This window comes from Dama dama, chromosome 12, assembly GCF_033118175.1.
Source record: "Dama dama isolate Ldn47 chromosome 12, ASM3311817v1, whole genome shotgun sequence".
In the NCBI taxonomy this organism is placed as follows: Eukaryota; Metazoa; Chordata; class Mammalia; order Artiodactyla; family Cervidae; genus Dama; species Dama dama.
Genome location: NC_083692.1, coordinates 77,432,396 through 77,445,079, shown reverse-complemented (window position 1 = coordinate 77,445,079; position 12,684 = coordinate 77,432,396). Strand labels below are relative to the sequence as shown.

General features: G+C 39.8%; 2 gene segments (V, D, J or C); both read right to left on the bottom strand.

The window, feature by feature from the left end:
- Window positions 1-5,933: 5,933 nt before the first annotated feature.
- On the bottom strand, window positions 5,934-6,566 carry LOC133067001 (T cell receptor delta variable 1-like). The segment is given in 2 exon segments: window positions 5,934-6,274; window positions 6,491-6,566. Coding segments are annotated over 2 exon segments (390 nt in total).
- Window positions 6,567-10,618: 4,052 nt separating this feature from the next.
- LOC133067369 (T cell receptor alpha variable 23/delta variable 6-like) lies at window positions 10,619-11,260 on the bottom strand. The segment is given in 2 exon segments: window positions 10,619-11,009; window positions 11,154-11,260. Coding segments are annotated over 2 exon segments (450 nt in total).
- Between the last annotated feature and the right edge of the window lie 1,424 nt (window positions 11,261-12,684).

Here is a 12,684-nt window from a genome sequence, read left to right as displayed (position 1 = left end):
GTGAAATAGGTCAGACAGAGAAAGACAAATACTGTGTGTTTTTATTTATATATGATATATAAAAACAAAGCAAAACAAAGCAACAAATAGAATAGAACAAAAACAGAATCACAGGAACAGGGAACAAATGGCAGACTGCCAGGTATTTCCCCATAAAAGATGAGTTTATTTGAGATCATCAAAGGACTGCAGTTCTGGATCAGCAACCATGACGAGCCATATGCAAGTCCCCACTGGACAAGGAAAGGAAATATTTTTATAGGGAAGACACGGAAATTGGGAGGGTCATAGTAAACAGAGTGCCCTTGACTTTCCATTGACTGCGTCCTGACCGGGGAAGAAGGGGCTTCTTCTATCTTCCCTTTGCCCTCCATGATGTCCACAGGTTGGGAGAGCTCCCCCTTTTCTCCAGCTCCATTTAATTGAGATTTCTCTGCATTAAATTTTCATACCTTATAGGACAGAGTCAGAAAGATATTTAATTCCAAGAGATGAGGGAGCCATGGTGGTGGAAGTAAGATGTTGGAGTGATTCAAGAAGGAGTCTTGAGCCATGGAATCCGAGTGGCTTCCAGAAACTACAAAAGGAAAGAAACAGATTCTTCCTCAGAGAATCTGGAAGGAATCAACTCTACCAAGACCTTGACTGTAGACAGCAAAACAAATTTTAGATTTTTTGCATCCAGAACTATAAGATATTTTGTAAGTGATCAAGTTCATATTAAACATTGAGCAAATATTTTTTGTTCACTTTGCTGCACTCATAGGATGGGATACCAGTGCTTGCAGTTGCCTGTTGGGACACATAGTGGTGAGACAGACCTGAACATTCTTGAGACACCCAACCAAGCTGGATAATATCTTTACTGGAGAGATTTCTCTCTCCTTTTAGTTGCTTTCAATGTTTACTGTTTTGGAGTCCAGCATACTTGGAAAAATATTTATTTTAATTGTATCCTCTTATAAGCTATTCCTTTAATTACAAGTTAGAGGTTCTAGAGCAGAAGGAGATACAGATTGAGAAGTGAAAAGACCAAGTCCCAAATCTGGAGGGCTAAAAAGTGTTTGTGGTTATAACTGTACCAATGTAGGTAAGAAATACTAAGTACTGCAAATGCCTTATGGTGACCCCACGGAGGCCTCATGGTGTGACTGAGGCTGGAGGAGGGGCTGAGCCCCGGGAGGGTTCCTGTAGAGGCTGCAGGTGCCTGGGGAGCAGTGTGCTGGACAGCACAGAAGTAAGTGCCCGAGTCTGTGGTCTGTGAAGAGAAAATGTGCAGTGAGCTGCGGCGTTCTGTAGGGACTGTGGTGGCATTTAATCTTTCATCCTGTTTTGTCCCTAAAGGAACATAAACCAGGTGAATGAGGCAGCCCCCAGGGTTCTTATACCAATTCACACTCTGTGTAGAAATGGAAAAATTACACCAATACGGGGAGTTGACTCCCTCCTGGAGATTCAGGACTGGGGAACTCTGCTCACCATCCACTTCTCACACACCTGATGAGGAAAGAGTGATAATCACAGGTGAGGGTCACCATAGCCCCTACAAAAACCTGGAACTGCACCCCCCCAACCCCCATAGATGATGAGAAGGAGAGAAAGTCTGAAGGACTTGTCAGCTCCTCTCTCTCCCTTAAAAATACAGAAGCTGGTCAATCCTTCAGATTCCCCTGTGGGTCAGCCCCAACTCACAGCAAACCTGGGCAAACAAAAGCCCCAGAACAGTGCCTGCTAGCCTCTTCATGATGCTTCCTCTTCTTACTAAGACATTTCCACTGTAAAATATTTCACTAAACCCTGAGGGGGTGAATGTCATAAGTCCATGCAGAAATGTTCTTGCTCCTGCAGCCAATCAGCTCACCCAACTTCCTCACTTTATGACAGGAAGGCCCACCCTCCCACCTCAACCAATTCAGAATGGACTGGAGAGGAGTGGAGTGAGAGTGGGAAATAGAAAGGTCATTATGTTAGGACTTGAGGGGCATTTTTTAAGAATATCATAAAGAAGGCAGATTTGGAATTTGTGTAGGATTTTAGGGAAGAGAAAACAAAAATTAATTACATAACTGGCATGGATGCAAGAGATTTTTGCAAAATGAAATATTATTTCCCAGGAGTTCTCAGGATCGTTCCCCCCCCGCCCCATCTCTTATGCACTCACCTGTGATTCTGAAGGGTGCTCATGAATCAACACAATATTCATAACAGTCTTGCCTGAAACATTTTGCAGTATTAAACAACTTTACATTTAAATTATATATACATATATATTTTTTAATTGAACCTACATAAAGAGTGATATTATTTTTTGTCACTTGGTGAGCATTGAAAGATGGAGTAGCCATCATATTCAACAGAAGAGTCTGAAATGCAGTACTTGGATGCAATCTCAAAAACGACAGAATGATCTCTGTTCAGATCCAAGACAAACCATTCAATATCACAGTAATCCAAGTCTGTACCTGACCAATAATGCTGAAGAAGGTGAAGTTGAGCAGTTCTATGATGACCTACAAGACCCTCTAGAACTAACACCCAAAGAAGATGTGCTTTTCATTATAGGAGACTGGAATGCAAATGTAGGAAGTCAAGAAATACCTGGAATAACAGGCAAATTTTGCCTTGGAGTACAGAAAGAAGCAGGGCAAAGGCTAATAGTTTTGCCATGAGAACTCACCAGTCATAGAAAACACCCTCTTCCAACAACACAAGGGAGGACTCTACACATGGACATCACCAGATGGTCAATATCGAAATCAGATTGATTATATTCTTTGCAACCAAAGATGGAGAAGCTCCATAAAGTCAGCAGAAAGAAGACTGGGAGCTGACTGTGGCTCAGATCATGAACTCCTTATTGCCAAACTCAGACTTAAACTGAAGAAAGTGGGGAAAACCACTAGACCATTGAAGTATGGCCTAAATCAAATCCCTTAAGACTATACAGTGGAAGTGACATAGATTCAAGGGATCAGAGCTGACAGACAGAGTGCCTGAGAACTACAGAAGGAGGCTCATGACACTGTACAGGAGGCAGGGATCAAGACCATCCCCAAGAAAAAGAAATGCAAAGAGGCAAAATGGTTGTCTGAGGAGGCTTTACAAATAGCTGTGAAAAGAAGAGAAGTGAAAGGCAAAGGAGAAAAGGAAAAATATACCCATTTAATGCAGAGATTCAAAGAATAGCAAAGAGAGATAAGAAAGTCTTTCTCAGTGATCAAGGCAAAGAAATAGAGGAAAACAATAGAATAGGAAAGACTAGAGATCTCTTCAAGAAAATTAGAGATACAAAGGGAACATTTCATGCAAAGATGGGCTCAATAAAGGACAGAAATGGTATGGACCTAACAGAAGCAGAAGATATTAAGAAAAGGTGGCAAGAATACACAGAAGGACTATACAAAAATGATCTTCATGACCCAGATAACCACGATGGTGTGATCACTCGCCAAGAGCCAGACATCCTGGATTGCCAAGTCAAGTGGGCCTTAGAAAGTATCACTACGAACAAAGCAACTGGAGGTGATGGAATTCCAGTTGAGCTATTTCAAATCCTGAAACTTAATGTTGTGAAAGTGCTGCACTCAATATACGAGCAAATTTGAAAAACTCAACAGTGGCCACAGGGCTGGAAAAGGTCAGTCTTCATTCCAATCCCAAAGAAAGGTAATGCCAAAGAATGCTCAAACTGTCACACAATTGCAGTCATCTCACACGCGAGTAAAGTAATGCTCAAAATTCTCCAAGCCAGGCTTCAGCAATACATGAACCACGAACTTCCAGATGTTCAAGCTGGTTTTAGAAAAGGCAGAGGACCCAGACATCAAATTGCCAACATCCGGTGGATCATCGAAAAAGCAAGAGTTCCAGAAAAACATCTACTTCTGCTTTATTGACTATGCCAAAGCCTTTGACTGTGTGGATTACAATGAACTGTGGAAAATTCTGAAAGAGACGGGCATACCAGACCATCTGAGCAGCCTCTTGAGAAACCTGTATGCAGGTCAGGAAGCAACAGTTAGAACTGGACATGGAACAACAGACTGGTTCCAAATAGGAAAAGGATTATGTCAAGGCTGTATATTGTCACCCTTCTTATTTAACATATATGCAGAGTACATCATGAGAAATGCTGGTCATCATAGAACTGTTTAACTTCACCTTCTTTAGCATTATTATTATTGCATCCTTAGCAATGAGCGCCAAAGAATTAATGCTTTTGAACTGTGGTATTGGAAAAGACTCTTGAGAGTCCCTTGGACTGCAAGGAGATCCAACCAGTCCATCCTAAAGGAGATCAGTCCTGGGTGTTCACTGGTAGGACTAATTTTGAAACTGAAACTCCAATGCTTTGGCCAGCTGATGTAAAGAGCTGACTTCTTTGAAAAGACCCTGATGCTGGGAAAGATTTAAAGCAGGCGGAGAAGGGGACAACAGAGGATGAGATGGTTGGATGGCATCACCGACTTGATGGACATGGGTTTGGGTAGACTCCGGGAGTTGGTGATGGACAGGGTGGCCTGGCATGCTGTGGTATCATGGGGTTGCAAAGAGTCGGACATGACTGAGCGACTGAACTGAACTGATTCCTGGACTGTGACACCGGTGAGACAGAACAAAGTCTTATTTATTTTGAGCAACTCTATTGAGGTATAACTGACATTCCATAAAGTTAATCCCTTTTGAAATTCAAATTTAATAATTTTAATAAATTATCCTTCATCCTCAGTTATAGTTATTCTCTCTTTCCATGCTTGGCAGGATAGAGGAGCCTAGTTTGCTGCAGTCCATGGGATCCCAAAGAATCAGACACGATTTAGTGACTGAACAGCAACATCAACATTATCAAGAAGCATAGTTTTTCTATGGTCTTTATTCCAAAGCTGTTAAAAGAGTACAGATGATGGCAAATTAACAAAGAGGGTACTGTAGCAACTTTGATCTATCTTAACTAACTGGAAGTATCTTTCCCAGAATGTGCTTTCCATACTGTTCTGGCTTAGAGTTGGCCACAGAAGATATTTGTGTGACATCTGGAAGGTCATTGTGATGAAGCAGCCACAGTTTTTATGTTTGGGTTGGTGCAGGGCTCCAGAGACTATGGTTACTCACACGTGTTCCTCCTCCTGATCTGATAGCTCGTTGTTGACTCACAACCCCTCCACTTCCCACCAAATCTCCTCATCTTCTGTTTGTCTTGGGCCAAGGATGCATGTAGCATGATGCCAAATGACACCCACTTCTCTTAAACTCACCCTCTACTGTGAGACCAAAGGAGGTGAGACATACACAAGTTTTAGTGTGTCTATGTGGGTTCCATCACCCTCATGGTTCTAGTATGTCCTTAAGAGTCACAGTTTGTCTATGCTTCAGTCTCTCCTTAACTTTGCTCTAGCTGATTAACAATGGATTCAGTCTCAACACCAGATATGAAGATAACAGCTTTGTATACACTCTTCCACCAAATCTGGCAACTGCCTGAGTTCTAATCTTCATAACTAATTTCTTATTTGATACCACTGGTGATCTGCTTCTCTGATTGTACCTTAAGTGACACAAGTCTAAGAAGAAAGGACTAAGGAAATGATTTTCATGACAATTCCAGATGACTATACCCAGATTTGTGATGTTAGTGTATTTTAGTGAAACTGTCACTTTTAATTAACTTTGGAGCACGTTTAGACAACTTTACACATGTTCTGTATGATTGATTTAAAGTCAAAAATTCAAGAGGAGAATGTAAACAGTAGAAAGTTATTCTGGACATAGAAGAAGCTTTAATTTAGAATTAAATTCTTTGATTCAGACCACACATTAAGCAACCACATGATTACCATTTCTTGTCTGGGGTCTGCAGGTGTGCATTTCAGCTGGGATCCTGCAGCAGCGGAGCCCTCTTTTTAAGCTCTGGGGTTTTTGTACGGCTTCTCCCATTACTTCAAGCACCGTGAGTATTCTGACTTATATGAGAGCTCCCTTAAAGTACAAAAGTACTCTGCAGAGTCTTCCAGCTGTAAGGCTGAAATTGTGAGGCTGATGGATTTATATGCTTTCTGGAAGTTTACAGAGTAGCGGCCATTCCCTGCATTCCCGTGTTCTGAATGTTGATGAATAAGGAAAGTCATCTGTCCCCTAGGAAGCTGCTTGTACCAATAAATGGAGTAGTAATATGTGGACCAACTTATTTGATACTGACAGTTCAAAATGACTGACTGCCCCACTTGCCGGATTATGTCTGGCTGGTCTTGAGTAACTTTCTGGGCCACACAAGATCCTGTGGAAAACGTGAGAAAACAGAGCTGAAATAGTGAAAAAATAATGCAGAAATTAATTTTGGACCGACTCAAATATTTACAACCCAAATTGAAATCATAAGACGCTTGCTTTTCTCCAGTCCTCATTTCCTCCCCAAATCCCTGTGAAGTACCACGTGGCTGTGTGCAGTCCTTTCACCCTGAACACTGGCACCCATGTTCGGAAGCATCCCTACCAGAGATGATGAAGGCCAGGAACACCCAGAGCAGGCTGGAGAGTGACATGAGGCATGGATTCTGTGCATAAATGTGTTTAATTCTGCCTCAAGCTAAGAATTCAGCATCTTTAAGTGCCTGACAGCACATATACATAGTACCTGGTTCCTGTGTGACTCCTCCCCCATACAGGAAGTGGGGTTTGTCGTATTCATAGACCAGCTTGTCTGTACACAGATGGGAAAAAGTCTGGCTCACTACAAACCTTTACTTTGTCTACTTTTCTTTCCTTGGTCATTAAGTTTGGCAGATCCTGAACAGGGGCATGAAGAAAGCAATTAATATTAAAGGTTTTAACTGAGGGAAACTGAAGGTTAAACAAGTTGACATACATTGGTATTATTCAGTAAAATAATTCTGCCATCCTGTTTAAGATATAATTTAGTATAGCCTGTGAAACATTCTTGTAATCTACTGGTTGGTCATTCATTTAGCCTATACTTACTTTTCTCCATCCAGAATCTAGTGACTATTTTAAAACCTTTACAGATCTTAGGCCTTCTGGGTGAAAAGCAATCTTATCCAAAGTAATTAATGTATCTCATCTTTTTTTTTTTTTTTAACTGAGTTCCAGTACTCTACTTAGATTTTTCAATGAATAAAACTACTTCAACATGAAATGATTTTAAAAAATCAGTCCATCTGAATTTCAGAGTCTATTCAATGGTGTATATTTAAATGAAATTATAACTGGAATAAAATATTATTCTTTTGAAACTTTATATTGAGTCTTATGTATTAGACTTTGATGGCAATCAGGTTATTCAATCTTGTTGTCTCTAAGTGTAGAATTGTACTTATTAGATCATGCATACTAGAATCATCCAAATGTCACATTTTCTGTCTCATTGATCCAGAGCATTCAGTCTCACTTCTCAGTCACTCATTATTATTTCTCTTTGTAAAATAAAGTTAAGATAAACATGCCAAATCTTTCTCTGATGTACTGCGATAATGCGCTCTATAATACCTAATATCTACAGACTGCAGACACTTAGTACCTGTCAATACCACAGAAGTTGGTGACTGAAGTTCTGTGCATTGTTTCATGTTCATGTGGAATGTAGCTTTCAATCTTCCATTTGGTTTCATTGTTGTAATTGAAGAATTAATATAAAAGAATGAAAGGCAAATAGACAAGTAGAAAAGAAAAATACAGACAAGGTCTAAAACAGTGCTAATTCATGGAATTTAAGATCAAAATGACTCAAAGGAGTGAAGCAGGGAGGTGAGTTTGTATTTATCTGAGACAGCTACTTTCCCATCCCATTTCACTTCTGAGTGCTGGCAGGTAACTAATGCCTGGGCTTGAAATTATTTGTAACTAAGCAGAGGAGATCATGAATGACTGCATCAGCCTGTGCAGCAGCATGATGTTATAAAATACAGATATATATTCATATAAGAATAGCATATATGTTAGGAAATTGATATTGATGACATTTTTATCAAAATACAGACCATAATCTTATACATCAGTTTTTACATGTGCTCTTTGGTTTTGATAGGAAGCTCTGTGAAGTTTTATCACATATATAGGTTCTTGTACTGCCACTAAAATCATGACATATCTCTCTAAAGAAACCCTCTTTGAATATCCTCCCTATCCCTGCAACTCTTTATAACCCCAGTAACTACTAATCTCCTTTTTAGCTCTATATTTTGTTCTTTTGAGAATGTTGTATAAGTAGAATCACACCATATATACAATCTTAATAATCCAACTAGTGTAAATATACACCATGTAGCCTCTGAGATTGACTTTTCTTTCATTCAGCATAACATCCTGAGATCCATCTTGGCTATTGTTGTTTAGTCACTAAGTCAAGTCGTACTCACTTTAGACCCCATGTACTGCAGACTGCCAGGCTCCTCTGTCCTTGGAATTTTCCAGGGAAGAATACTGGAGGGAGTTGCCATTTCCTTCTCTAGGGGATCTTCCTGACCCAGGCATCAAACTTGGGTCTCCTGCGTTGCAGGCAGCTAGGAATCTCCATCTAGGCTATTGCAAGTATCAATAGTCTGTTTCTCTTAATCACTATAGACTCACCAACTTATGATGTTTTGACTTAGGATTTTTGACTTTACAGTGGTAAGAAAGTGAGCACATTCAGTAGTAATCATACTTTGAATTTTTAAGTTTGATCTTTTCCCATGCATACAAGATGTAGTGTATTATTCTCCGGTGATTCTGGGCAGCAGCAGTGAGCTGAGCTCCTGGCCCGCCCTGAGATCATGATGGTAAACAACCAACCCACTTACATTCATTCTGTACTCATACAATCATTCTGTTTTTCACTTTCTGTGTATATGTGCTCAGTCACTGCAGTCATGTCGGACTCTTTGCAACCCTATGGACTGAAGCCCAGTGGGCTCCTCTGTCCATGAAATCCTCCAGGCAAGAATACTGGAGTGGTCTCCCGTGTCCTCCTCCAGGGCATCTTCCTGATCCAGGGATTGAACCCGAGTCTGCTATGTTACCTGCATTGGCAGGCCAGTTCTTTGCCATGAGTGCCATCTGGGAAGCCCCACTTTCAGTTCAGTTCAGCTCAGTCACTCAGTAATGTCCGACTCTTTGCGATCCCATGGACTGCAGCACACCAATTTCAGTACAATACTCAATGAATTGCATGAGATTTTCAACACTTTGGTATAAAATAGATTTTGTGTTAGATGATTTCTTCCAACTGTACACTAATGTAAGTGTTGAGCATCGTTAAGTTAGGCTGGGTTAGGAATATGGACCTTTGTCGGTACATGGTACAAAGTTCAAAGGTCGGTACAAGGACAAAGGTCCATCTAGTCAAAGGCATGGTTTTTCCACTAGTCATGTATTGATGTGAGAGTTGGACCATAAAGAAAGCTGAGTGCAGAAGAATTGATGCTTTTGAACTGTGCTGTTGGAGAAGACTTTTGAGAGTCCCTTGGACAGAAAAGAGATCAAAGCAGTCAATCCTAAAAGAAATGAACCCTGAATATTCATTGGAAGGACTGATGATGACATTGAAGTTATAATACTTTGGCCACCTGATGCAAAGAACTGACTCATTGGAAAAGACCCTGATGCTGGGAAAGAGTAAAGGCAGGAGAAGAAAGGGACAACAGAGGCTGAGATGATTGGATGGCATCACCAACTTGATGGACATGAGTTTGAGCAGGTTCAGGGATCTGGTGATGGACAGGGAAAACTGGTGTGCTGCAGTCCATGGTTGCAACGTGTCAGACATGACTGAGCAACTGAACCAAAATGAACTGATGGCTCATTTTGAGTGTACACAAATTTTTGTATAAGGTGTGATGTTTAGGTCAAGTTTCAATTATTTCCCAAGAATATCCAATTGTCCCAACCTCATTTGCTCATGAGACTATGTTACCTCTATTGAGCTGTCTTTGCACTTTTTCAAAATATAAGTTTTCCCACCCTGTGTAGATCTACCTCTATACACTTACAAAGTGACATAAATTTGTTAATGATATTCATTCATTACCGTTAGAACATTATAGAACCTTCAGAATAGTTTTCTTTTTTATTATTAATATTTATACTTTGTGGTTTTTTTTTATTTTTTCCATGGATAATTCTATCTAGGAATATATCAATCTTATTAATCTTAATAACAAAGTTGACTTTGTATTTCATAGTTATATCCATAGTATTCTTTGCATTTCACCAATTCAACATTTTATTATTTACTTCTTTCAGTTTATATTGAGTTCAATTTGCTTGTCCATCATCTTTTGCTGCAACTCTTGATAATAATTTTCAACTTTTTTTCTTTAGTAATATAAGTATTTAAAAAGATAAATTTCCTTCTATGTATTATTTTTAGCTTCACCTCATACATGTTTATATCATGTGCTCTCACAATATTTACTTTCAAAATATTTTCTAAAGTCATTTTAATTGTTTCTTTAACCCATGGTTATTTTTAAGTTAGCTCATGTATTCCAAATGTTTGGGAGTTCTTAGACACATCTTTTAACAATTGATTTTCTGTATCAATTCCATTTTGATGAAATTCTGTATAATTTCAGTTTTCTTAAATATACTAAGACTTTTTATGCTTAAACAAACTGTGGGTGTGTATTTCATCTACTCAGCAGGGTGTGTCTGGAGCCTCAGCTGCAGGTTTGGGCACAAGCTGCAGGTGCCCGGGGAGCACCGTGCACTTGCTGCACAGAAGTAGGTGGCTGAGTCTCCAGGCTGGGAAGTTGCGATGTGCAATGAGAGCTGTTTGGCACTCTTATTGAGGAAAACGGTGAGTCCTCCATCTTCCATTTTATTCACAGCTGAACGTATGGCTATCAAGAATGCAGGGCCTTTACCAGGATATTGTCGGTACCACGGGAAGTAGTCAAACAAACTGTTCTCATAACTACAGTTCAGAATGGAAATCTCTCCTTCCTGGACTGTCAAAGATTGAGGGCTCTGTTTCACCTGCTGTTGGTCACTTTTTTCCTTCTGTTGTCCATTCACCCCTGCTTAAAGAGATAAAAGCCATTAGTTCCATAAAACATATTTCTTGTTTAAAGTTTCTATCTGCATGAACTTGTTTGTAATCCAGTTTTCTCAGTCCCCCTAATTAATGAAATTAGGGAAGAATTTCATAGGGAACAACTTACAGACTAGCTGAAGCCACAGAAATAAAAATGATGCTCCCAGTATCTTGTCCATTGTTTCTGGCATCAGTGCTCAGTGGCAACTCAAGTTCCTCTTCTGCGCTTCTCAGCCAGCTAGAACTCTGACTTTAAGTTCACACCTGCTTTTATTCTTTCACTAGGCCTCACCCTCTCACAATTACTTTCACTTAAACCTCTCTCTCTCAAAAGTACTAGTTCTCATTCGGTGCTAATTTACAGTCACCAAAAATCAAATTAATAGGGAATCAGAAATGTGCTCTCCCAACTTAAACGGATAAAGACATGTTAGAATTTCTCCCACACTATCCCCTTCTTCCTTTCCTTACACCTCCTAGAAGTTTAAAAATCATATATCAGGACAACTTGATGTGTTAATAGGGAATAACGTTATATTACAATGGGGAAGAAGTCACAAGATTAGTATGTAGGGGGCATTTATCTCTCTCTCTCTCTCTTTTTTTTTTTTTTTGCAAACTACTTAAAGTGCATTGAGAATACACAAGGGGCAAAATATGTCATAACTAACTAAGCTTCCCTGGTGGCTCAGACAGTAAAGAATCTGCCTGCCAAGCAGGAGACCAGGGTTTGTTCCCTAGGTCAGGAAGATCCCCTGGAGAAAGAAATGGCAATCCACCCCAGTATTCTTGCCTGGATAATCCCATGGACAGAGGGAGCCTGGCAGGGTCGCAATGTCAGAAACCACTGAGTAACTAACACTTTCACTTTCACAAGCTAAGCTTATGCATTAGAACATAAAATTACTCAGCCGTTAAAAAGAATTCATTTGAATCAGTTCTAATGAGATGGATGAAACTGGAGCCCATTATACATAATGAAGTAAGCCAGAAAGATAAAGAACATTACAGCATACTCACACATATATAATGAATTTAGAAAGATGGTAACGATAACCCTATATGCAAAACAGAAAAAGAGACACAGAAGTACAGAACAGACTTTTGAATTCTGTGGGAGAAGGTGAGGGTGGGATGTTTTGAAAGAACAGCATGTATATTATCTATGGTGAAACAGATCATCAGCCCAGGTGGGATCCATAAGACAAGTGCTCGGGCCTGGTGCACTGGGAAGACCCAGAGGAATCGGGTGGAGAGGGAGGTGGGAGGGGGGATCGGGATGGGCAATACGTGTAACTCTATGGCTGATTCATGTCAATGTATGACAAAACCCACTGAAATGTTGTGAAGTAATTAGCCTCCAACTAATAAAAAAAATTTAAAAAAAAAAAAAAGAGAAATGTGTTTCTATATGATGCACCCAAGAAAATGATAATGGACTCACTTCTGGGCTCAGTCAGAGAGTAGTTCTGATGGAGGAGCTGCTTGAACTGGAACTTACACCACAACTAGATTTCTTAGTAAAGAATGGGGTAAGGGAATTCTGGCACTGATTAACTCAGTATGATTGGAGTTTGGGAAGTATCTGGGTGAAAACATTATAAATTTATATTAGAGAAACTAATGTAGCCTTAATCTTAAAGGACAACATATATTAT